This window comes from Rhizopus delemar, genomic scaffold (assembly GCF_000149305.1).
Source record: "Rhizopus delemar RA 99-880 supercont3.5 genomic scaffold, whole genome shotgun sequence".
Taxonomy (NCBI): domain Eukaryota; kingdom Fungi; phylum Mucoromycota; class Mucoromycetes; order Mucorales; family Rhizopodaceae; genus Rhizopus; species Rhizopus delemar.
The window spans coordinates 769582-794878 of NW_027137831.1; the positions used below are offsets into that span (position 1 = coordinate 769582).

Below are 25297 nucleotides of genomic sequence, written 5' to 3' on the forward strand. Positions count from 1 at the left end.
TCATCATCAACGCATAGCATTCAACAATAGATTGAATATCAAACTCAACCTCAACTATTGTTACAAAGACAATCATTTTTAGCGTATGACGAAAATAATTGAAATCATCCTGACAACATGAGAAGATGAATTGTAAAGAATGAATAAATATACATGCTTCAAACAATTTCATGATCTATGCTTATTATCATTCACATCGACTCTTCATCCTCAATCGTTGTCCTTTTTACAACACATTTCATGCACTATAAAAGTCAGCTCCCCTTAATTTTTTTTTAAATGAAATCATTCGACTTTACAGCCTCAAAACTAAGCTCCTCCAATAATTTACAAACACTTTTGATGAATGTCCAAACGTACAAAACATAAACATGTCTTTTATTAGACCTTCACAACCCATTTAAGCAGAGTGAAGAGTTTCCAAGAATTTCTTGTTGGCAGCAGTAGAAGTAGGCTTCTTCTTTTGAACCTTGGCAACCTTACCGTTAGCGACCTTTTGGGCCTTGATGATTTCAGCACGACGAAGGACTTGAGCGTAAGGGTTCAAACGGTTCATGACACCTTGGTTCTTGAGAGGGTTCTTCTTTTGAGTGAAAGGACGCTTGTGGTGCTTGTTACCAGCAGGACGGACGACGGATTGGATTTCGTCAGAGTTGATCAAACGAGCGACATCAGGGTTGGTCATGATGTGAGCAGGCAAGACATAGTCCTTCTTCAAGGTAGCAGGGGTTTCGTAGGTACCGTAGAGTTCATCCAAGAGAGCAAAAGCAGATTGAGTCCAGATGATGAAACGACCCAAGTGTCCACCAGGAGCCAATTGGAGCAAGTTCAAACGACGGACGTTGACCAATTCCAAACCGGGCAAGTTGCGGAAGGCCTTGACGAGACCGTTGTCTTCGTTGTAGATCACAAGAGGACCACGGCGTTGACGGTGGCGACGGTTACGGAGCTTACCTTGACCAGCACGGAGCTTGCGAGAGTTGGAGACCTTGACAACGTCAGAGTAGGCGTTGAGGGCCTTCAAGAGAGCAACGGCTTCCTTGGTCTTGGCTACCTTTTCAGCAGAGTCGTCAACCACAAGAGGAACTTCCTCAATCTTTTCGATACGGTGACCACGGGCCATGACCAAAGAGGGAAGAGCAGAAGCGGCCAAAGCGGAAGCAGTAGCGAAACGCTTTTGGTTCAAGTTGGTCTTGATTTGCCACTTTCTCCAGGTCTATACACACACCATGTTATTCTTTCCACTTTCACCTTGCCTTTTTGTACATACCTTGGTAGGAGCAAACATACGACCACCACGACACATGTTACCGAAAGCGGCTTGACCGGCACGGTGAGTACCAGAACCGTTGACACGAGGAATACGAGCGACAGCACGACCGGTACCCCAAGATTCAGCAGATGTTTGTTCACCAGCCTTGGCAGAGACAGAGTGAGGTTGACGCTTGTTCTTGGCCATGTTGGTGTGGACAAAGTTGACAATGTCAGGACGGATGGGGGCCTTGAAGACGGCAGGAAGAGGAACGGTGCTAGCGACGTTCTTACCACTATCGGCGTAGACGTTGATGACAGGTCTGGCAGCGGACTACATTAGAAAAAAAGATTAATCACAGTTGAGATTTCAAAACAAAGAAGAGAGAGAAAAAGATGCGTTTCATCTTGCTGTTGTTGAGATATCGTCTTTCGGTTGATCCATCCCCTCTTTCTCTCCTTTCTTTATGTAGGTTGATGTTTACCATTTCGAAAAAGTTCGAACAGAAAAAGAGAAGGTTTGTAGGGATGCATGGGGATGGATGGGTTTATTTCCTCAAAGAAGTCCCTTCTGAGTGTGTTCGGACCGGACTTACTCGGTCCGGAAAATGTGCGTGTCTATCCATCATGTCAACCCTATACAACTCACAGAGCGCAAGCAACACATGATCAACTCCACCCCCTATTGCTTCTTGTCATTTTCAACCCATTGTTCAGACTATCAAAGGCTTTGTGAAAAAGAAAAAAAAAAGGGTGGCTTTTGTTGCCAGTAGATTGGCTCCCTTGCAATTAAAAAAAAAAGTGGGGGGAGATTAAAGTTTTTTATGCAAACATTTATTTTTTTTCCTCTTTTTTTTTTTTGAAAGAAAAATAAAATGAATCGTGGTTTGATGATTGTGATTGAGGGTTGTGACCGTGCAGGGAAATCAACTCAATGTGAAAGACTTGTAAACCAATTGAGACAAAAAGGCACTGCTGTTGAACTACTCAAGTTTCCTGGTTACATATCGATTTAAACGATGATTGTGTCCACTGACGACTCTCTAGATAGAACGACTCAGACGGGAAAGATGATTGATGATTATTTGCGTCAAAAGAACGAACTGGACGACCACGCGATCCACTTGCTGTTCTCTGCCAATCGATGGGAAGCCATGTAAGTTGGAGATGAAAAAAGAGAACCAAAGGGCTGACGGATGCGTAGGAAGACGATTGAAGAAAAATTAAAAAAGGGCATCACACTCGTGATTGATCGATATGCTTTTTCGGGCGTGGCCTTTTCTACCGCCAAGGGTCTTGATTTCGCATGGTGCAAACAGCCGGATGTCGGCTTGATTTCACCCGACTTGGTCCTGTTTTTGGATTTGTCGATTGATGAAGCACGAAAGCGAGGTGGATTTGGGGAAGAAAGATATGAGAAATACGATTTGCAGATCAAAGTGAGAAAGGAGTTTAGGAAATTAAAGGACGAGAGATGGAAGGTGAGCGTGAGGGTGAGACGAGAGCCGGGTCTAATCCCTCTTTTTAGTTTATTGACGCGAGTCAAAGTATGGAGAAGATTGAGCAAGACATCTTAAACAGGGTGACTGAAGCAGCAGCCGCTACTGAAAGAGACATTGAATACAATTTATGGAAATAAAAAAAAAGGGCGTTTATTTACTACTGGCCGTATACTGTCTCATTCTATCCAATTCTTTATGTACATCTTTTCTACTAACCGTAGGTCTTCTGTAAGCATCCAATTCACTTCGGCCATTCGATTGCTGCATACCACTTAAAATGGATGTAGGAGAAGAAGTAGGGGATCCACCGCTGGCCTTTTTGGATAAAAGAGATTGAAAGAAATTGGCAATGATTTCGTGTGAAGGTCCGTTTTGCCCATCGATATTGTTGGTGGGTGGAGGTGATCCGTTGGGTGTCTTTTCAACAGATTCCTGCTTTCGAAAGGAAAGAAAAGTTAGGATGTGTCAAGAGAATATAAAAACTTACTTTCTTGGTATCTATTCGTGTCAAATCATTCGTAGGAGGCGCACCCAAGGGACCCACGACGCCTGGCCTACTTACCTTACGAGAGCTGTCTACTGTCTTTTGAAGTGTTTCAAAATGACGTTCATAAAAGACTTGTTCGTCTTCACATACAGTAGCCACAGAGACATGCTCAGGCTATGGATCATGATTAGTATCTCTGCAAAATGCATGTGATTCAATAGGCTTACTTGGCTGTCTGACTCTTCATCGGGTATCGCTTCTTGATAAATACCGATAGCTCCAGTCTGACTATTGTCTGCATCCATATTTTCGTCCCATCCCTCTGATATGCTTTCGCAATCAAATCCCTCTCGTAACACCTTGATCTTGTTCCAAGAGTCCCAACCAGAAGGAACAAAGACCGTGTCACGTTCGACGACTTGAGCTCGACTCTGAAATGGGTATGGTTTGCCATTGATGGTCAATAGACGATGCAAGATATATTCTCGAAGTTGATGATAGGTATAGGGTTGATAGCTGGAGGTATAAAATAAAGCCGCACCATCTAGATACGAATAAGTATCATTCTTTTTTAGTTTTCTTTTTTTTTTTTTACATTTCATGCAAATGGATCTTAGGGTTTGTTGAATATAATCAAACTGATCTTCTTTATAATCATGTGTTTGTTCCAAATTGTTCATGGCGTCACTCTATTGAAAAGGTAAAGAAAAAGCCGATTTGTTTATATTTGTTACCTTGGAACAGACGACAATGATGGGTATACCAAAATTAGTTGTTAAGCAACCAGTTGTCAAGGGCAACAGGACTTGATCTGTATGATTGGTGGTATTTAAAGTTTGAGTGGCTGTTGAAGTACTCGGATTAGGATTGGCCACGATGGAACTTGTCGAAGTGGATGCGGTCAACACGATGCCGTTGGATGGTTCAGTATATGTTTGTAAATAATGTTCCACTACGCAAAAAAACATGTAAATAAAAGAATACATTTCTGTAGAGCTTACAATTCTCTTTGAGTTCATCCATGACCGCCTTTCCTTGACTCCACTGGTTGGTTGTGTTCTCTTTACAGATCTCATCCGTCACGTACCTCAAGACATGAATCCAGATACGCAAGGTCTCCAAGAATTTCCAAGGACGAGACCAGTCGAGCAAGATGACCACACAAGAATCACCGACGGTTTGAGAGCGAATAGCGAATTTCAAGAGTGGTAAGAATTCAGGGGAAGAAAGTCCGAGTTGATAGCATCCCAATCGAGCGACGGCTACTCTCAGATGTTAGAGAACAGTGAAGCAAAGGGGGGAATGATTTACCTTCATGTTCTTCATCCTTGACGTCTATAAACGAATATCCCAAGGCCAAATCGTTTTCTTCCACGGGTGTTTTGATGTGTGGGGTATAGTGACTTTTGACATGATAGTTGACAGGCGTTTCCTCTCGCTGCTGTTGAGGGCCAGGATCATTTTTCAAATAGTGAATCAAGGTTGATTTACCTGCACCCATTTCTCCTGTTTATAGGAATAAGTACAGAGTTTTATTTGCTTCAATTCGAATTCACCTAGGATTAAAACGTTTTTGGTAGGTACCATCTTGGTGGAAGCAACACCTTTCAAAATACCAGACCAAATCTCGTCCTTCTCGGGTATATATACTTGCTGTTGTCCGGCAATAGAAGTAGTAGAAACACTTGCTGAAGGTGTTACGGAACTCAACATGCTGAAAATGGGGTATCAATAAAAAATAAAGAGAAAAAAAAAAAAAAAAAAAAAAAAAAAAAAAAAAGAAAAAGAAAAAATTGGCGTTCATGTACGTCATAAATTTAAAGAACGGAACAGACAGAGACAGATGTCAAAAAACGTACTTAAATTTTTTTTTTTAAAAAAGAGAGAGAGAAAGAGAGGAAAGAGAGGACAGGATGACAAGGACTTGACTGCCCCTTAATTTTTGTCTTTATGATTCGGGTCTTTAGACTTTTAAGAGTTGTTTGGGAAAAATAAACATGAACCTTTCAATTACAGCCATCATCCTTGATTGAATAACAAAAAAAAAAAGAGAAATGATATCATTCAGATTCTATTTTTATGGCAAGAGAAAAAAAAAAGAGGGAGAGAATCATCACAAGATGATGATAAATAAGAAAAGGTAGATGGTTGTCATTCTTTCTTTCCTTTTTTTTATATCAAAATGGATTTGAATCATTCGAGACCAAGTTTGAATGTAGTTGATTGGGAACATGAGAATACTGCTTGTTATCAAATAGAGGCTAGGGATATATGCGTTTCAAGAAGACAAGGTATAGGATGAATGAGATGATTGAATAATGATTGTTATTAGACAATGATATGGTCAATTGTACAAAACTATTGAATTTGGCTGGTTTGTCTCGAACCAGAAGAGAAGCCATCCTGAATGATGAAGGACATCGGGTGGTTGCCAGGGTAGGCTCAATGGCACTAAAGGGTGTTTGGTAAGATAGGACTGTGTGGTTTGCTTTCTTTACTTAATGAACATAGGCTTCCGCTCGATCGAGCTAAATATTTAGCCGAGACCTATGGGCTTACCGATCTCCTCTATCCTTTACTGGTCAATGATCCTTCCAACTTTTTATCATCCCAGTCTAATTAGCACAACTCACAGCAATCTATTTATTCCACTCCATCTTGATTCACCTTTTGGATAAATCCTTCCCTTTTTTGATCGGTTATGAAAGATGAGGTATAAATAAAAAAAAAGAAATAAATGTGAATTAATTGTACGATAGACAGCAGATGAATTCTATATTCAATGATGGCATGCATCGTACCCTCTCAATAAACCTTCTTTCTCCACATTTCACCCCCCCCCTTTTTTTTCAAACAGCCATGCATACCGTATCACTGCATATGCTTCTCCCTCTTCATGGTTTCAGTAGACTATGGGAGATCCATGTTTGACTTGAACCAAACAAAGAAGATAATCAGAAGGGATCGAGCGATTCTTTCGTGACCCTTTTCATCTCAATCGACTTAATGTATCTCTTTCATGATGGATTCAGACAGACTGCAAGGGGCTAAAGAAACTTTGAAGCTCAGGTGGGCGTCAAAAGTACACAAGAGAGTGAGACTTGTTTGGTATGTGTGTCATGCGCCTGCTTTTTAGTGGCTAAAAAGATGTCATCTGGCTGTGCTCTTTTTTTTTTAATATAACAAGCAATAGAAACGTGTAACAAGTAATGCATTTTGCTCATCGTGTCCTTTGATTGAGTCTCGTCTTTCATACAAGTGGCCTATTGGATGGTATCCGAGATCAAAACGAGATGCATTGATCGTTCATGGGTCAGAGTGGCTCATGTAAGATGCCTTTCGGTCGTCATACAACAAAAGAGAATTCGAACGCTGTGTTTGATGTTTTGTTTCATGCACTGATTTAGAAAGTTTAAATGAAATAGACTCGATGCAAACACATTAAGAACATTCTTTATCTCGAAATAAAGCATTCGAATTCGCTGCATCCATCTCGTCGTATCCTCTGTCGTTTAATCGCTGCAAAAACTGGACTTGTCGCATGTTACCTTGAACACACTGTGGCTCTCGTTACCATTCAGGTCGTTTTTTAATCAATGAAACCAGAAAGAGGCATGCTTCTTGGCTGCATCAAAAGCGAAAATAAAGCGGTTGTACAACACGGAATAGATGCCTCTGGTGTTGATGCTCGACTTTTTTGGAAAACGTGTACCAAAGAGTCAGTGACACAGTCGAGAGTTGAACCCATTCCAATCAACTCTGACCAACAGAAAGTGGGCCCCTTTGTTTTTAATTTAAAAAAGGCGTGTGAGAAAGAAAAACAGGAAATGAATTGATTGATAAAACATGGGGTTTTGTTACAAACCATGAATCTTTATCGCTGTCCAAATGAGCATCCAAACCCACAAGTCTCCAATTCACTTGGCACTTATGCCTTGAGCATCTCCCTTTTTTTTTTCTTTTATTCATTTGGAGAAAAAGTTGGGTTCATTTGCAATCATCGTTGGCTTCACTAGCTTTAACAAAAAAAGAACGGGTTGTGGATAAAGAAATGAAGGATGGATCACTTTGATCATCAAAAAGATGTCCACTTGCTGATATTCCATAGAGCCTTTCTATTGTCATCTATCCATTGAAACAAGCACTGATATCAACAACACAAGAGGTTCAAGTGATCTTGTTGGATGTTTGACTCAAGTAGAACTCAGCATGAACTCACTTCACGTGTATTGATTGAAAAGAACATGGATTAATAATAAAAATAGTCTAGTCTTTATTGAGTTTTTGACTTTTTCAATGTCGTGGGAGGAGCAATCCAAGTACGTGAGACGAACTTTAAGAATTCATCGATGAAAAGAACAGGTGCGGATATCCACAAGACAGCGATCCATTCGTCCAGGTTAAGAGGTACAATAGCAAACAATTTGGTAAAGAAGGGGACGTAAAGAATCATGAAATGTAAAACCATGGACAATACGATCGATAATACCAAGTAGGGATTACTCCACAAAGGCAAAGTGAATAAGGATTCATTTTCACTCAAACTAAAAGAAAGTCAGAAAAAAAAAAAAAAACAGCTTTGGGTCTTCCTTACCTGTTCATTGCGTTCAACATTTCGATAACGACCAAGATGGATAAACTCATGGTGGTGGCCTTCATGGAAAATTCATTTGTAAACATGTCACAGCCAATCTCAGGGAACAAGGTGGAACATTGATGAAAGTGAGAGAGTTGATAGTAAGAGATTTGAGGTCCACCAGAGTAAAACATGAACCACCAGACATAACCAAAGACGGTGGCAACGCCCACATAGACACCCACAGCCATATATCTAAAGAAAAGCCATCCGCCGACCAAGGGCTCTTGACCACTTCGAGGAGGACGACGCATGATGTCATGGTCAGGGGGATTGAATCCGAGCGCGGTCGCAGGCAGACCGTCTGTTACCAAATTCACCCAAAGCAGCTGAACAGGAATCAAGGCCTCGGGAAGACCCAAGAGGACGGTCAAGAAGATGGAGACGACTTCACCAATGTTGGATGAAATCAAGTAACGAATGAATTGCTTGGTATTGTTGTAAATACTACGACCTTCTTCCACGGCTTTTTCAATTGTCGCAAAGTTATCATCGGCCAAGACCATGTCCGCAGCCAGTTTGGCCACATCCGTACCAGAACCCATGGCAATACCAATATCGGCCTTCTTCAAGGCAGGAGCGTCATTGACACCGTCTCCGGTCATGGCCACAATTTCACCGTTTGATTTCAAGAGGTCGACCAGCTCTTGTTTGTGAGCAGGCTCAGTGCGTGTGAACAGGTTGGCACGTTGGATGGCCTCTTTCTTTTGAGCAGGCGTGAGCGCGTCAAATTCACGTCCAGTGTAACTCTTGCCAGTCAAGTCTTCGTTGTATTCAAACACGCCAATCTGCTTACAGATGGCTTCAGCCGTGTTCTTGTTGTCACCCGTGATCACAATCACACGAATACCAGCAGTCTTGCATTGTTCAATCGAATCAGCCACTTCCGGACGAGGAGGGTCCATCATGCCGACCAGTCCAAGAAAGGTCAGGTTGCTTTCATAGTCGGCAAATTTCGTTTGATCCTTCAAGTTCCATTCATTCGCATTCACCTTGTCCAGTTTGGCTAAACCCATGCATCGAAGGGCCATGGATTGACCGTATTCTTGAATCTTCTTGTTCAACGATTCGCGGATAGCAGCCGTCATAGGCACAGGAGCAGAGCCTTCAGAAAGAGAAACCCAAGAGCAGCGTTCGATCACAGATTCAGGTGCACCCTTGACAAACAACGTGTTGTTCACAAGGACAGACATCGATTTACGATCCCGTGTGAACTCAAGCGTAGCCGTGCGTTCTTGAGCAAAAAAGTCATTGCAGGCCGTCGAACGCTTGGATTTGGACAAGGTGCTCAATTGGCTGTTGAAGGTCACATCGGTCGTACCGAGCTTTTCGACAAGGACTTGAAGGGCAGCTTCTGTAGGTTCACCCACACAAGCATAGCTGTCGGTCGTGTCATCATACACAATACGAGCGTCGTTACAGAGAGAGCATACGAGGGAGATATCATGGAGGAGAGAGCCTTGGCTGATCTGAACCGCGGGTCGTATGGCTCCTGTGGGTGCATAGCTCGTTCCTTCAATTTCCAATTCATTCAAATCGCCCTCGACACTGTTGACAAAGGCCAGTCTAGAAACACTCATCTGGTTGGTGGTCAAGGTGCCGGTCTTGTCGGAGCAAATCACGCTCGTACATCCCAAAGTCTCCACACTCGGCAAGCTGCGTACGATCGCACCGCGCTTGGCCATCTTCTTGGTACCCAAGGCCAAACAAGCGGTGATGACAGCCGCCAAGCCCTCGGGGATGGCAGCCACCGCCAAGGCAACCGCGATCTTGAAATAATACACTGCGCCACCGATCCAACCCTTGTGAGAGGGGTCATTGAAGTGACGAATGTTGACAAGCCAGACCAAGATACAGATGACAGAGATCACCTTGGCCAACAGATCACCAAAGTCATCCAATTTACGCTTCAGGGGGGTTTTTTCAGAGATCTGAGCCGAAATGGAGGTATGGATATCACCAATCGCGGTCCTCACACCCGTCTTGACCACGATCGCTCTTGCCTTGCCAAGGACACAGGTCGTGCCTGAGAACAGCATGTTGCACTGATCTTGATTGACCGCACGTTCGTCCTGGATCGCATCCACTTGTTTTTCTACACTGACCGATTCACCCGTCAAGAGAGCCTGATCCACACGAAACACACTGGATGCAATCGAGAGCACACGCGCATCCGCAGGGACCTTGTCGCCCACGTTCAAGTCAATGATATCGCCCGGCACCAGCTCTTCCGATCGAACCTTACGCACCGAACCTTCTCGAAGCACCTTGGCTTCATCAGGAGAGTATTCACGAAGAGCGTCAATCGCCTTTTCGGCACTGGATTCCTGCAGGACACCCACCGTCGCATTGGCAATCAAGATGATGAGGATCACGATCGGTTCAACAAAGGCGGTCGCTGTGTTCTCTTGATCTTCAAAAATCGCTAGTACAAAAGAAATCACAGCGGCACCCAGCAAGATAAGAACAAGTTGGTCTTGGAATTGTTCGAGGATCAACTTGTACAATGGTGTCGCTTCCTCTTCAGGGAGTTCTACAGAAATAGGTATGGGTCTCTGATATGTCCTTTTTTTTTGTGTGTGTGCCTCTTACCATTCTTTCCATATTTCGATCTTAATTCTTCTACTTGTTTTGCTTTTAGACCATGATTTTTATCTACGTTAAAAAAGGAACACACCTCTTCAGGTGTTTTGACAAATGAATTGTCCATTCCTTCAAATAGTGATTATTAAAAAAAAAAAAAAAAAAAGAAAAAGAAAAATGGACTAGATTATTAATGGTCTGTACAATGACACGTCCTTTTATGCGCTGATTTAATAATCTGCGCCAATAAAAAATTACTACGTTCAATCCACTATGAACCCTTTGAAAACAGAGTTGATACTCTCACTGGCCATGACTTGTCTCATAAAACACACCATCTCTATTCACAAGAGGGTAAGCTTTCTCTGTTGTTTCCATTTTATTTGACAAGCATGTATTTTCAAATTGCACTCTTGTCACTTTAGACCCTCCCCATGCCTGTCGCAGCCATATCCCCATCACACCACTTCTTTTCTACTAAAAAGACAGTGAGCGCAGGATGAGGGGCAAAAAGAGTTGTGATAAAAGTGAATGACAAAAACATAAACACACAGTGAATGATCAACCGTACTTTTTTTTCATCAGCCACCGTACTATCCTGTCCACTGACACATTTATTTTGCAAAGAAAAAAATTCATAAAGTATTCAGTGCAGCAGTAAGGCACACAGGGTTTGAATTTTTTTTTCTTAAAAAGGGTTTGTTCATGAAAACAAAAGATGGTCTTACAATTCATTTTTAAAGTCTATAGTAACGGGTTATTTGGTCGTTTAGATAGATGGCAACCTACAGTCTTTCTCTTGTCTGCTAGCAACAAAGAGAATCGCAGTAGTTGTGCACTACTGTAGAGACATAAAAAAGAATTTCAGGATGACTTTTTTTTTATATAAAAAAGCAAAGGTGAAAGAGCATGACAGAAAACAAGAGATGATATTACAAAGGATTCGACTGTAGATGAACAGAAAATTGGTTCCACTGTTCTGGACTGAATAAAGATTGGTAGCCTTCTATTGTATCTTTAAAGGTCAAGCGCAGTTCATCTGAAGGACATTTCCACTGACTGATGATATCAAATAACATACAAATTGCCTATACAAATAAATGGGTTTTTGTTTTCTTTTTCTTTTTTTTTTTTTTTTTTTTTTTTTTTTGCGTGTCTTTCTTTTGCAAGAGATCAGACTAACCTACCATCTCATTTAATCCCTCTGGATATGATTGTACTGCTCTACATAGACCTTGGAATGCTGTGTCCTTTTCATCATTTTCTCTCATCTTTCTTGACCTGTACAGCCAATCCTGGCCTATGTTTGGCAGACAACGAGCGAGTGACTCGGGTGCGGCCAATCCGATTCTACCGATCGTGTTGATCGTGTTTTCCAATAGATGATCTGCATGATAAATAAGTGGTACGAGTATCGGTAGAATGGTAGGTGCACACCGTTGTATCTTGGGCCATCGCATCGCTATTTCACCTAGAGCCCAAATCGCATTGTTTCGAACAAACATATACTCTGGATCGTCATTGCTCAACTGACCCAGCAATTCAGGCATGATCTTATCCAAGTAAGGTTCCAGACAACCAAAGCAAGCCTTGGCCAAGTAACCGATCAAAGCATAGGTAGGCTGCAGTACTTCACAGCGAGAGTTCTAGTCATAGGCAGGTTAGTATCCAAGGAAGGAAGGGAGGAGAAAAAGAAAACAAAGGTCATCCGGAAAGACAGCTTTCTGTTCTTTTTCTTCTCTCTATTTTTTATTAAACAAAATATTCCTTACTATCATCAACCTACATAGTGAGAGCATACTGTCAGCAAAGGTAATAAGGTTGAAGATTCCACAAATCTTTCAGCATGCTGTCCAAGCCCTTGAACGATACCAGACAATAAATCTAAAGGAATACTGATCCAGTCATCATCAAACTCTTCGTCCACAAAGACCGTATTCTGAAGGATGTTTGTTACCAGATGAACGCACCTTGAAAACACAGGTGTCGTGAACGGCAAGAATCCTTCACCCAGCGAGGTAGCAATGTCCGTCAGACACTTTTTTTAATTAGAGGGGGTTAGTGTCTCCTTTGGATCCCAGAGAAACTTACGGCTAACAGTGGGAATAGATGACGATCATTATCTGCCAGACTATTCCATTTAGTGATGATGGGTGGCATCAAGACTGCGATGCATTGAGGTTCATTCAGCGAGGGCCCTACAGACTCAGCCAGGGTACCCAGGGTATCATAAAGTAAACGTAGGTTTCGGTTACCATAAAGCCTCAAGGCCCTCGTCAGATGGTTCAAGATGGCCGGTAAATAAGGCACAAGTTCTTTTGCTGAAGCTTCTTCTTCTAAAATAGAAAACGCGGAACACGCTGCCTCTTGTACTCTTGTGTTTCTATCAAGGATACGTCGTAATAATTCACGAAGGACAGGCTCATAGTACCTGCTTCTGGTCTCTTGGTCATCGTATTGTAAAACGAGCCATCCTGAAAATTGACCGAGGGTCCAGCAAGTGATATATCGTATGTAGACCTTAAAGTAGATTAGACAACACTTTGTTTTCATTTTCTTCTTCTTACGTTCGAATTGGATAAGTTCTTGACAAGAAAAGGTATCATCTCTGGTAGATGAGGCACAATGTAATCCATGCCACCTGAATACACGGATGAGACTTACTGTTATCACCCTCACTTGTTACCTTCAGCAGCAGCACCCAACGCTAGAATACCACCCTCGATCACCTTCCAGTCTTGACTGCAAAACGACATGGTGTTCAGCAGAGGCAAGAGGACATGAACCACATGCGACTTGAAGGCTGTGGTCAATGCCTCCAGAGAGGTTGCACTGTATTTACGTAAAGTCCAGACTGAAAAAAACTCGTCGTCTTCCACATCCTCCTCTTCTTCCACTTCTGCCTCCTCCTCTTGTTCTCGTTGGATATCACTGTGCTTACGACGATGCCTTGGCAGCAAGATCTGATCCCCATCACTTTCATCTTGATCCCCAAAGGCCATCAGGTCATCCTCAGCATACACCAACGACTGAAGTAGGACGGGAACGATTCGAGGCAGGTAGGGTATCAGGTAATGATGCAGATGATCGAGCGCCGTGAATCGATGCCAAAACTCGGAGGCTTCTAAAGCGATCGGACTGCTCTCGGACTGATTGCAGTAGATCATGTATTTGATGAGTGGATCAAGATAAGGCAAGGTCTGTTCGGACAAGTGATCGAGAAGCATCATGAACGATCGACAGACCTCTTGGCGCACCTGAATGTTTTCATCAGTCGCAGAGAAAAAGAGGGAGGATTGGTAATCGTTCATGTATTTGAGAAGCGCGTGTGACTTGAGCGGGATAGAGTAACTGATGGCCGAGAGAGAGAGAACACGAAAGGTAGGATTCGGATGGCTGTTGAACGGGATCAGTTTATGAATAATGTGCTCTAGCATCGGTTGATTATAAAGTACGGCTTCATTGATATCTGACATTGTGTCTTCACATATCTTTTGTAGGGTATCAAGCGACATCTACACAATCTAAGTAACACGAATGGACATCAAGAGATGTATACCTCTAATGCCAGTGGCTCTGAACTTTCCAACTTGGAAAGTAACGTATAGATCGAGTCTGGCCAAGAGGACACATGGCCTCGGACGATGATCGCTGTTATCACTGACCCTATTGTTTTCCTAATCGTCACATCTGGGTCTGGAACATCAAAGGAGTCTAGGCATATCTGCTTCACATAGCTCAATACAGATTCTGGCGTCATTTCAAAATGATGCAACAGGTTATTCTTGAGCGTCAGGCCGGCAATAGCTCGAGTATAGCTGTCTTCATGAATGGCCCTGACAAGGATGTAAACTAAATAGGCATTGTATTCTTTATATTCATTGAACCGAGATAGCCTCTATGAACCTATCAATTGTCTGCAACCTTCTCTTCCTTTTTTTTTTTTTTTTTTTTCTTTATTCAAACCTGTTGAATTAAGGCTTGCTCCTTATTGTTTGGGTTAATGGCATCTCTCAAAATGGTCAATAGTTGATTCAAGCTGGACTGATCAGGTTGCCATGTCATTGTAAAGTGTAAGAAAGAAGAAGGTGGAATAAGAATAAAAAAAAAGGCAGGGTTGCGCAAAAAAAAAAAAAAGATGGGAGTTTGCTTGGCCAAGGTCTATCAACTCAATTTGGTAATTTGTAACCAAGATAGCCATGACTCCCTTTCATAAATAGATCTTGCTTATGACGATTGAGGCACACTGAAAAAGCCTCGATTTGTTTGTATGCATCGCTATCTTGTCTATCACAAGTATCTCCTTTAATGTGTGTCATGAAGTTGTCAGTGATGATGTATTTGGTGACCGATCGTCGTTGGTGATTTCTATGCAACGTTTAAGTCGGTTCTTGAAAATAGCAAACAATCATATGCATACTCCTATATGCTAGCCAGACAATGATTGGTCCGTGTGGTGATCCTAGCACAGTTTCCAGAAACGCATTTGTTTGATGCAAAGGTACATCCTTCCCAGAAAGTAAATTCACCTTGGAAAACAAATGTAGTGAATGGCGAGAACAAAATGCATGTAGTACGAAACATAAATTCGCCCTGGTGGAAATGACTTTGTCTGATTGGCAAGAACAAAATTCATGTTGTACGAAATGCAATTTCGTCTTTGCTGACAAACAGGATGCCCTGTTGCCAAGAATGTTTTGTAGTACAAGCCTTGACATCCATGGATACAAAAGTCTATACCAATGGGTTGTCTTTTTTTCTGTTCATTTTCACAGTACACACAAAATCACATTCATTATAATGAACATTCAATTCTTGTATGAAAACGGGAAAGGTTCTGTCGTTGATGAGTATGGTAGGCCTGAACCAATGGATTGTATTGTTGATAAGGAACAGTTTTATCTTGAAGCATTGGGCTCTCATGCATAACATTTAGCTCAGCTACCTCTGGAGAGCGAGAAAGTGATTGAGGCAATGCGGATAGAAAAGAAGAAAAAACCTGATAGTGATGTTGTTCTGAGGGAAACATCAGTGAAGCGGAATTATACACAGTATTCTGACTAAGATAAAGTGAGGTTCTTTAAGCTGTTGTTTGAGAGGTGTTTGAGTGAGGCTGCTGCTGCAAAACAACTTGGGATTCATGTTCGTACAGCACAAAAACAGGCTGAACAGTACAAGAGGGATCCTGATAGTATCTTTGAGAAACGGACAAAGGCAGGTCGTCCATGCATTCTTAATGAGGAACACAAAAAAGTTATTCTCGAGTGCAGTGATGAGAATCCTTCAGTCGTCTTGGACGATGTGATGAAACGCCTTGGACAAGTGTTCACAGAATTAAAACTATCCAAAAGTACTTTGTAAAAAAAAAATCATTACAACTTGTCTCTTAAAAAAGCTCGGCTTCAACCCATAGATCGGAACAGTGAGGAACAGACTCAAGAGCGCCTGGATTGGATTCATAAATGGGAAAAACCAGGCATGGATTTTATGATTAACTGCGTCTTTCTTGATGAATCTGTGTTTTATATTCATTTGAAGCGTAGTATGGCATGGTCAAAGAAAGGCGCTCCTGCACTGGGTCACAGTTCCCAAAATACGAGAAAAAACAACCACCATTTTAGGCACAGTTTCTGCCCAAAGTCTAATTAAATGAAGCCTCAGACTTCCTCAGTCTCCACCCAATAAAAAGAGAAAGAGAGAAGAAGGCATTGGGTGTGTGAGCAAAGGGACAGTTACAGGACACTATGTTAGTTTTTTAAAAGTCACGATGGATGTTTTACCACTAGAAGCTTGGCTTGACTGAACTTCACCTTGATCGACTCTGTCCTTGGGAGCAGTAGAATTTTTTCTGGCCTTTTTAAATGGCTTATTCTTGCTTTTTGTGAACTTAGTAGCAATGTGGCCACTAACGCGACAGTTCCAACAAACACAAGATGATTTTTTTTTGGACAATCAGGGACGGCATGTCCTTCAGCATGACAGTTGCGACAGTAGGTGGGCATGTCACTCCATATAGCATAAAAGCCTTCATCTTCTGACTGGTACCAAGGAAGATGGTGAGAAAGGAGAGAGAATCTGTCATCATTTTTTGGGACGCTCAGTATAGCATAGCCCGTACCCATATAGGTGCCAGTGTGGGATTATCGTAGGATTCCCAAATCAAGAACGGAGCCATAAGGTTCTAAACTCATTTTTAACTGTTTCTTTAGGGTATTCTCTTTAAGCAAGTGAAGATTGAATAATCAAAATTGAACTAAAGGAACAGTTGGATCTAAGGCTCGACAAGGTAAAAGCCTAACTGCATCATTTTCAAAAATAATGCCGTCTTTAAGAATGTGATCGATAGCAGGATCTAAGGGATCAAAGTTGATTTCAGCGATCTTTCGACTGCCTTCTTTGGTAGTTGCAACTGCGATTCGTGATGGAAATTGTTTCACAATTAAAGCCATAAGCTGCACGGGCGATTCAGATCTATTGGCCATGTACAGGAGGACACTACCTGGATAACATCCTGATCTCCACGCTTTAGAGTGAATAGCTTTGTTTTGTTGACTGTTGTGAATGTTGTATTCGAAAATAGCATTCATAAGTGATGTTCGATTCCTGGCCACTACTTGGGACCAGGGCATATTTTTCAATTTAGTAGGAGGCTCTGTTGCCTGTAATGTTTTTAGGCTGATATAACTTGAGGCTTTTACTTCTTTAACAGTAGAACGGAAAGGTAGTATGTTTATAGCATTTTATTGATCTTTATTTATTAAAACGCCAACTACTATATATAATTTTCTATTTTGAAATTTCTAGACTTCTATTGAGTGTTTCCTTTCAGTAATGATATAGAATCTTCTTGATAATTCTTTGGAGAGTAGATCAGGTAATCATTATAGTGCTTGTGGTCACTGCGTGACTGCATTGACCGACTGGTTAGATATTTTGTTGGAAAGAACCCTGCTCTTTATGAAGGGCATTAAAAGGTGTTAAAGAAAGTCAGACTTTCTTCTTTTCAAAAAAAAAAGCTTTTCAACAGTCATGAATGCAAGTATTCTAAAGTGGGCAGAGGAAGAGGACAAGGCAAGAATGCACCTGCTATTTTCATTTTTTTTTTTTATTTGACATAATAGGAGAAGGCTTTAGCATCTTTGCGATAGTTTTTACTATTTGAGCATGTTTGAGCTGGTATGAAAGGAAAAGTGATGGGACACAAACTTGAGGATAAAGAAACGCTCACTACACGGATTGTTTGTGCGTGCGGTGAGACACCAATTCAACATCTTTGAAATCGCGTTCAGCACTGTAAATCAATTCGAAAAGTTTTTGAACAAGCCTCTTTTTGTAACTTTCGGTCATTTATCATCAGTTTGACCACATCTTTCAATTAGCCTAGCTCAAATTGACCCATCAAGAGCAGAATGACTGTCACTGTACTTTTTACTCCTATACATTGTTGGTACAACGACATCTTTCCAAATGCGTCTGTGTAACAAATTCATGTCCGGATCGGACATTGGAATAGCCTTCTCTCAAACGAGAACAGTGGCATGAAATAAACACTCAGTGAATACACTAATGGAAAGCAGCTGTAAAATAAGCATCCTTCCTTTTTCCCTTTCAAAGGTAAGCCAGGTGAACATTAGAACAAAAAGAGAGAGAGATGGAAAAGTGGATGGAAAAGGATAAAGATGGATGAAGAGAAGTTGGATTGAGTTAAATGTGTGGATATTGATTTTTATCATTACAGTTTTATAACCATGGGTGCCTACAAATATTTGGAAGAGCTCGCTAGAAAGAAGCAATCTGATGTCTCTCGCTTCTTGCTCCGTGTCCGTTGTTGGGAATACAGGTAAGAGTGATGGAGCTTGTGGATGTCCATGTATTCATTTTCAATAGACAATTGAATGTCATTCACCGTGCCTCTCGTCCTTCTCGCCCCGACAAGGCTCGTCGTTTGGGTTACAAGGCCAAGCAAGGATATGTCATCTACCGTATCCGTGTCCGTCGTGGTGGTCGCAAGAGACCTGTTCCCAAGGGTGCCACCTACGGTAAGCCCGTGAACGAAGGTGTGAGCCAACTCAAGTACCAACGTTCTCTCCGCTCTACCGCCGAAGAACGTGTCGGTCGCAAGTGCCGCAACTTGCGCGTCTTGAACTCTTACTGGATCAACCAAGACGCCACCTACAAGTACTTTGAAGTCATCCTCGTCGATCCCTCTCACAAGGCTATCCGTAACGATGCCCGTATTAACTGGATCGTCAACCCCGTTCACAAGCGTCGTGAAGCTCGTGGTTTGACTGCTGTTGGTAAGAAGTCCCGTGGTCACCAAAAGGGTCACCGCTTCAACAACACCAAGGGTTCTGGTCGTCGTGCCACCTGGAAGCGCCGCAACACTCTTTCTCTCCGTCGTTACCGTTAGATGGTCACTCAATAAAAGTGTACATGATTTTCCAAGTCTTTTTTTTTATGAATTCAGGCACGATGTGTAAGGAATAAGAGAGGAATACAAAGCAAGACAACAGCCGTCGGTAATCAGCATGGATGCCTGTCTTTGCTAAACACATGGAACATTTCAGCTTTGAAGTGACCTTTGTAAAGTAACTGAGATAAGATGACTTCATGCCAAGGTGTCTCGGTGAGTTTTTTTTTTTTTTTTTTTCAGATAATTTATATATTCTTTTAATGAGTTACCATCCCGAGTTGAGCTCCAATGACTTTTTTCAGATAAAAAAAAAAAGAAACACATACTGTAATATCAAACAAAACGGTTTGATGAATGCAAATTGGAATGACAAGGACATGGTGTAGATTTTACATCAAAACATGCCTTGGATGGCAACCTGAGTCTTGTTCTCTCCATCTGGCTCAAACGGTTGCCAAGAAACCTATATTGTAGGATGTTTTAAAGGAAATGTAGAATGAGCTAAAGGTATTGGACGAAGGGATTGAGAATCCAGATGGGTTATCCACCAATGATTTACACATTTTTGCAAATGTTATGGATCGACGCCTAGGATGCTAACAGGCACTTTACGAAGCTATACACATTTTATTTGTCACCCAAACTTGGAAGGCGATAGCATGTTGGTTGATATCAATTCAAGAAGGCATACACTTTGTAAATCAAACAAAATGAAATAGAGATCCGTAGATAATATCCAAGGCTTGAAATAATAAAAAAAAAAAAAAAAAAAAAAAAAAAAAACGTTTCGCTTTCATAATCCTGTAGCAGCTCAAGGGCTTACTCGTTTCTAATAGTTTTCTAACTCCCAAAAGTTTCTATATAAATTTTTTATAGGGATCATTGAGTTTTTTTTTTTTTGGAGACAATGTTGCTACTTTATACATTTATTTCTCTTAAAGATATATAAAAAACTATTTAATAAAAGCGTTTAAGTACTTTTTTTTCCTTATTATCTCAACATCATCTATGTCGGCACCAAACTTTCTTTTGATGTTTAGAGGAGTTTCATCCTCAAAAAAGTACAAATCTTCCAGATTTCTAACGCGCGACATAGCAACATACATTTGGCCATGAGGGATCATATTATCCAAATGGATTCCCACACAATCAATTGTTGCGCTTTGTGAATCGTAGTGTCATAGCAGAGACAATTGGGAACTGCGTTCTTGTATAACTGATGTCAGGCACTTGATGACTGATACGCTGAATCTAATAAATTGCATCATTTCCGTTTGGTAAGCGTTTCTTCAAGCAAATGGTTTCTTCCTCCATGTATTCTATCAGAGCAATGGTACCATTGAACCAACCAGTGGGAATATGTAGATTATGAATAAGCATTACTTGCATATTTGGCTTGATGAAGGGACGTTCGAGGAGTCTTATTTCTCTCAAAGCAATTTTAGCTGTACGCTGATTACCGACATAAGAGTCATGTGCTTGAAATTTAGTGCCAGCACCTGGAAACTCTGCGTATTGTACTTGCAACCCTTTGTCTTGTAGTATAAAGTCGTAAGCAGGAAAGAGGAAGTTGAGACTTGTGAATACTTCTTTCGTTTATGAAAGCGACAACCTAAAAAAAGACGATTTTTTTTAGCTTGTTTTGCAAAATAACTAAAAATATGTAAAATGACTAACAATATGTAAAAAAAAAAAAAATAAAAATATAGACCACAAAGATATTTTTTGACTACAATTTTGTTTTATAATGTCTGCAAGTTCAGCAGTAAGGATTCAACATTGAGAACGAATTGACAGTAGGCTCACCGTTTTTCAGTTTATTGGATTGTATTTTGAAAGAAACGAATATCAATATGTTAAAGTGGATTGAAATCAAATAATTTCTTAGTGGTTTATCAACATATGTTCTTTAACACCGTATCGGCCTTAATCTAAAAGCTTAAAAGACCCCATCTTTCTCTAAAAGAGTCTTCTGTGTCTGATCTATTATCCAATAATACAGTAAAATGCAATAAAAGTTTATTTATATTATATCAACTTGAAAGAGCTTAGTTGTGTTGATGATTGGTTTCTAAGCAAACAGTCTACATGGATAATAGAAATAGTAAAAGGATGCAAGGGTTATATATAATACTATACAATAGTCTTTACTTGTGATAATCCATACAAATACTGTACAAAATGTACTTTTAAAAAATTGAGACAAGCATTGTACTACGTATACAAACAGAGCAATTGATGTTCAAATCCGTCATGGGTCATTATGATGAGAATGATAACGATCGACAGTTAGGCTACAAACAAATTCAGGGGAGGTGTCTCCAAAGGATGCCTAAGAGACTGTTTTTTTCCTCCCTAAATTTTTTAAAAAGTTCAAGTTGAACAATTGTATTCATTTGATTGACACTGTTTATGATAAAAGAGAATGCTCTTTTGAATTTCTCGGGAACATGAACCCACATATTGTGTAGTCACTACCCGAATAAGCCATGGAGGCTTACGGATACAAGGAGCCAAAAAGCAGTGGAAGGGAAGAGTTCCAAAGACTGTGCCACAGCATCTTTTAATACGCTACACCCGGAACAAATCAATCACGACATAAAAAGATGTCTTTTGGATTAAAAAGGAGAACAATAGATAGAGGACAGCATCCTGAGTGTCTATCCACAAGGAGCTGATGGTGTGGTACGAGACTTTCGGTGATGGGTAGAAGGTGATTGAGTTCAGACAGGACAGAGCATACGATGGGTCAGTGAAGGATCCAAGGGATTAAAGAAGAACGTTTGCAAGATTGAAAGAAACCACAGAGGATCCTGTCATCAGTTGGAGATGAGTGACATGCTTTTTTGTGCTTGTCTGAGTTGAATGGGGAATACAAAGCTGTAAACAATCCCCTCCCCCTTTCTGATTTGCAAATACGAGGGTTGATCTTGTATTTCTTTTTTGCGGATACTAATTTTCACGTGCTGTCATAAAGAATCTTCTTTACAAAAAGGGACAAGAGCCTGCTCGGATTTTACTGTCTTTTTTTTTTCTTTCTCTTTACAATGTCTGTACCCAAGCTTGAAACTGTTGTCATTACTTTATTTAAAAATGGAGTAGCCGAGATTGCATTCAATCGACCCAAACGTTACAATGCACTTTCACCTCAATCTTACAAAGTAGGCTGATTACAGCTTGTTCTTTTTACTAAACCCAGAATATGGATAGGATTGGCTTCATGCTTTAAAATGGGCTGCTGATACAAATGACGTCAAAGTGGCAGTGTTGACAGGACGAGGAAAGCTTTATACTTCAGGACAGGAATTAGTATTGCCTGATCCTGACAAAAAGGAGATGCAACGTAGAAGAGACACGACAAGGTAGTTTTAAAGAGCACATCAAAAAAGATGGATGCTTATCTCCTTTCTTTAGGGCTGTTGTAAGTGCAATGATTCAGTTTCCTAAAATATTAATAGGCGCTGTGAATGGTAAAGACAAGCTGACTCTAGTGAGATATTAATACAATCTGTAGGTCCTAGTATTGGTTTTGGTACAACAACGCTTGCTTTATGTGACGTGGTTTATGCTGTACCTGAAGCGACCTTTACGACTCCTTTCATGAAACTTGGTAAGCAACCTTTTGTTTTTTTTCCCCTCTTGTCTGACAGACATGATTAGGATTTTGTGCTGAAGGATGTTCATCCTTATTGTTCCCGAGGTAAAAAAAAAAAAAAAGAAATCGAGTGCCCTTGTGTTTAACTCACGCCTTGTTCAGAATCATGGGTCCTTCGAAAGCGAATGAGATGCTTGTAAGTGATAAAAACACATGGAAAGAGAGAGAGACTGACATGAAAAAAAAAGTTACTTGGAAGGACGTTTACAGCCCAGGAAATGGTGGATTGCGGTTTGGTCAGTCGATTGATTGGGAGTGATGGTTTTCGTGATAAAGTACTTGCTATTGCGGATCAAGCAGCTCAGTTTTCTGTGTCGGCGGTTAGGACCACAAAACGTTTGATTCGTGGTATAGATGTCGAGTTATTGGAGAAAGTGAATGGGGAAGAGATGCATGCGTTAGGAGAGCGTATGGAAAGTGCTGAATCAATCGAAAGCATCCGTCAATTTATCGGTAAGTTTTTCAGTGTTATCTGTCTGTATCTAAATCTTTCATAATAGAAGCAGGAAAGAAAAAGAAGGCGAAATTGTAATCCTTTGTTACACAAAATAAATATTCATTGGTTCTTGAGCTTTCACTGTATGCTCCCTGTATCACCTCCTTACAGATATAAAGATCCATTCTTTTCTTTTCTTTTTTTTTTTTTTTTTCCTTTTTCTTTACACACAATTGCAATGAAATTGATTGCTTTAAGTTTAGTAGCAAGTTCTTTAGCCATTGTCTCTGCCCAAAGTGCCACTGCTTCTGTAGCACCTACCCGTACCTCTACTTCTGCATGTGCCGTTCAAAGCGTGTAGGTACAAGTGATGATGAGAGATTAAGGATTATAATTTTTTTAATAGATTTGATTTGTGTATACAAAATCAAGATGATTATATAAAGAGATGTGGAATTCAAGGTAAATAAAATTTAAAATGGGTGTAACAAGCATTGATTGTTTTCTATAGATTTTGCTTGTTTGTGTTCTGTAAGACAAAACACAATGGTTGTACTGGTATACTAATCATGATCCTATCTTAGACGAATAAGCAAAAGTTATCTTGTTGGAACAATTGTCCTAACGACACCGGTCTGCTTTCACAGCAAGGTGTCGTTGAAAACTATTGTTCTATGCCTGGTGCCAACGTGTAAGGAAAAAATAAATAAATAAATAAAAAAAAAAAAAGCTAAAAGCCTGTCGATAGTTCCGTGACTCCCTGGTCTAGTTCTGCTCTTCCTACCTCCACTGCAACGAACATCGTTGCCAACAACAGTTCAAATGCCTCAAGCACAACTGCCCCCAGTACTACCCATGCCACCTCGGGTGCTTCCAGGATAAGCGCCGGGGCATTGGGTACTGCTGTGATGATGACCGTTTTATACTTTATATAATTTATTTATTATACACATAATTAAACACGCAACTTCTTCTTCATGCCTTTCCAGAAGGCACCCTTCTGTTGGTCTTCCAACCAATCCTTGGATTCTATTTTTCGTTGTATCTCGTCATAATCATTGGGTGTCCAAAGACTCAGGTCATCCATCTCTTTTGACATGGACAGCCGCTGCTGCAATTGTTCGGTGAATTCCTTGTAATACACTTGAGAGACGACGGGTTCTGAAAAGGCGCTTGAGACAGGCCTGCTGCTGATGGACATGTGTCTTGAGGCAATGACAGGTATATTTTCAACTGGATGGGTAGGGATGGGGGGTAAAGGAGCGGAAGGAGGAGGGGCAGGGGCAGGGATGGATTTCAAACGGGCTGTGGCTGGTTTTTGACCATGGCTGGATGTGCTGTGAAGTGAAGAGCGAGAGGAACTGGACGGTTGAGGAAAGAGGCTGCTGAGTTGCTGTTCATAATATAACTTGTCCACCATGTCTTCTTTTTCCTTCAATCGATCCATCAGCGTCTCTACCTTGGTCTCGATACAGACCGTCTGAGCTTGTGTTTCCTGCTGAAGATCATGCGCCGCTCTTTCTACGCTTCCTATCCTTCTTTCCGTTTCCTCAAGCCGGCTGTGCACTGAAACGAGCTGATCCTGCCAATCATCTTGAACGAGGGTATCCAGTGTCTGTCGAATGGATCGAACCGTATCCTCTTGCTCAAGCTGAGGACGCTGCATTAATAGCTTTTCATTCTCAAAAGTAAGATACTCTATCTGTTCAGAAAGAGCCTGTACAAGCGCTTCTTGTAGCAAGAGCAGCTGGGATTGTTGGTCGTTTTGTTCCTTGGCTGCTGCTAACTGTTTCAGTGATTCTTGATATTTGCCTTGCAGTTCAGCCGAAAAGTTGAGTTCAGAACTTCTTTTGGTGATGACCTGACTTGGTTCTGTGTCTGCAAAGGTTTTGTTGAGGACAGAGACGACGGCTAAACTTTTGATACGCTGAAGTTCTTTATCTCTTAGACTACTTGAAGAAGGTTTCTTCGTGGTCCATCTCTCTGTAGATTCCATGGTGTAATAAAAGAGAGAGAGAGAAAGAGAGGTGTTCGGAGTTGAGATGATTTAATATATATTTATAAATAATGCTGTGAACGTGTGCGCTTATTGTGTGAGTGTGTTATATTAAGCGCATGTTAAAAGAGTGGTTCGATTACCCCAAATATAAAAAACCTGAAGTGTAGGTATCCAGTTGTTTTCCCTTATTTAAGCTTTGTGCACCTGATAATCCAATAACGTGCTTTGTTCACTCATTGGCTTTAAATCGTCGGAGTTTTCTTTTTTTATTACTTTATTCATGCCACAAAGGAGAAGCCCTCTTTTTTACAAGTCTTTATTATGATTATGATACA

At 40.9% G+C, this 25297-nt stretch overlaps 13 protein-coding genes across 13 annotated transcripts; 6 read left to right on the forward strand and 7 right to left on the reverse strand.

Moving 5' to 3' along the window:
* Positions 1–400: 400 nt before the first annotated feature.
* On the reverse strand, positions 401–1739 carry RO3G_07052 (60S ribosomal protein uL4; the record flags this gene model as incomplete). Its single annotated transcript, XM_067661642.1, has 3 exons — positions 401–1216; positions 1271–1585; positions 1737–1739. 3 exons carry the CDS (start codon positions 1737–1739, stop codon positions 401–403), a joined length of 1134 nt encoding a protein of 377 aa, XP_067517743.1.
* A 387-nt stretch (positions 1740–2126) lies between these two features.
* RO3G_07053 (uncharacterized protein) lies at positions 2127–2267 on the forward strand (the record flags this gene model as incomplete). Its single annotated transcript, XM_067661643.1, has 1 exon — positions 2127–2267. One exon carries the CDS (start codon positions 2127–2129, stop codon positions 2265–2267), a length of 141 nt encoding a protein of 46 aa, XP_067517744.1.
* A 636-nt stretch (positions 2268–2903) lies between these two features.
* Positions 2904–4953, reverse strand: RO3G_07054 (uncharacterized protein; the record flags this gene model as incomplete). The annotated part of the gene is made up of 8 exons (XM_067661644.1): positions 2904–3188; positions 3316–3414; positions 3468–3784; positions 3836–3929; positions 3975–4192; positions 4242–4502; positions 4552–4746; positions 4797–4953. The coding sequence occupies 8 exons, from the start codon at positions 4951–4953 to the stop codon at positions 2904–2906; spliced, it is 1626 nt and encodes a 541-aa protein (XP_067517745.1).
* Positions 4954–5422: 469 nt separating this feature from the next.
* RO3G_07055 (uncharacterized protein) lies at positions 5423–5863 on the forward strand (the record flags this gene model as incomplete). The annotated part of the gene is made up of 3 exons (XM_067661645.1): positions 5423–5531; positions 5573–5705; positions 5752–5863. 3 exons carry the CDS (start codon positions 5423–5425, stop codon positions 5861–5863), a joined length of 354 nt encoding a protein of 117 aa, XP_067517746.1.
* Positions 5864–7513: 1650 nt separating this feature from the next.
* RO3G_07056 (calcium-translocating P-type ATPase, SERCA-type) lies at positions 7514–10586 on the reverse strand (the record flags this gene model as incomplete). Its single annotated transcript, XM_067661646.1, has 3 exons — positions 7514–7784; positions 7835–10409; positions 10469–10586. The coding sequence occupies 3 exons, from the start codon at positions 10584–10586 to the stop codon at positions 7514–7516; spliced, it is 2964 nt and encodes a 987-aa protein (XP_067517747.1).
* Positions 10587–11391: 805 nt separating this feature from the next.
* RO3G_07057 (uncharacterized protein) lies at positions 11392–13935 on the reverse strand (the record flags this gene model as incomplete). Its single annotated transcript, XM_067661647.1, has 6 exons — positions 11392–11547; positions 11647–12105; positions 12246–12497; positions 12551–12979; positions 13027–13100; positions 13146–13935. The coding sequence occupies 6 exons, from the start codon at positions 13933–13935 to the stop codon at positions 11392–11394; spliced, it is 2160 nt and encodes a 719-aa protein (XP_067517748.1).
* Positions 13936–15259: 1324 nt separating this feature from the next.
* On the forward strand, positions 15260–15820 carry RO3G_07058 (uncharacterized protein; the record flags this gene model as incomplete). The annotated part of the gene is made up of 2 exons (XM_067661648.1): positions 15260–15314; positions 15531–15820. 2 exons carry the CDS (start codon positions 15260–15262, stop codon positions 15818–15820), a joined length of 345 nt encoding a protein of 114 aa, XP_067517749.1.
* Positions 15821–16701: 881 nt separating this feature from the next.
* Positions 16702–17088, reverse strand: RO3G_07059 (uncharacterized protein; the record flags this gene model as incomplete). The annotated part of the gene is made up of 1 exon (XM_067661649.1): positions 16702–17088. One exon carries the CDS (start codon positions 17086–17088, stop codon positions 16702–16704), a length of 387 nt encoding a protein of 128 aa, XP_067517750.1.
* Positions 17089–17613: 525 nt separating this feature from the next.
* RO3G_07060 (uncharacterized protein) lies at positions 17614–17964 on the reverse strand (the record flags this gene model as incomplete). Its single annotated transcript, XM_067661650.1, has 2 exons — positions 17614–17750; positions 17892–17964. 2 exons carry the CDS (start codon positions 17962–17964, stop codon positions 17614–17616), a joined length of 210 nt encoding a protein of 69 aa, XP_067517751.1.
* A 243-nt stretch (positions 17965–18207) lies between these two features.
* RO3G_07061 (60S ribosomal protein eL15) lies at positions 18208–18869 on the forward strand (the record flags this gene model as incomplete). Its single annotated transcript, XM_067661651.1, has 2 exons — positions 18208–18299; positions 18347–18869. 2 exons carry the CDS (start codon positions 18208–18210, stop codon positions 18867–18869), a joined length of 615 nt encoding a protein of 204 aa, XP_067517752.1.
* Positions 18870–21919: 3050 nt separating this feature from the next.
* RO3G_07062 (uncharacterized protein) lies at positions 21920–22667 on the forward strand (the record flags this gene model as incomplete). The annotated part of the gene is made up of 5 exons (XM_067661652.1): positions 21920–22033; positions 22083–22234; positions 22287–22342; positions 22387–22482; positions 22630–22667. The coding sequence occupies 5 exons, from the start codon at positions 21920–21922 to the stop codon at positions 22665–22667; spliced, it is 456 nt and encodes a 151-aa protein (XP_067517753.1).
* A 534-nt stretch (positions 22668–23201) lies between these two features.
* Positions 23202–23530, forward strand: RO3G_07063 (uncharacterized protein; the record flags this gene model as incomplete). The annotated part of the gene is made up of 3 exons (XM_067661653.1): positions 23202–23320; positions 23370–23425; positions 23475–23530. 3 exons carry the CDS (start codon positions 23202–23204, stop codon positions 23528–23530), a joined length of 231 nt encoding a protein of 76 aa, XP_067517754.1.
* Positions 23531–23918: 388 nt separating this feature from the next.
* On the reverse strand, positions 23919–24959 carry RO3G_07064 (uncharacterized protein; the record flags this gene model as incomplete). Its single annotated transcript, XM_067661654.1, has 1 exon — positions 23919–24959. One exon carries the CDS (start codon positions 24957–24959, stop codon positions 23919–23921), a length of 1041 nt encoding a protein of 346 aa, XP_067517755.1.
* Between the last annotated feature and the right edge of the window lie 338 nt (positions 24960–25297).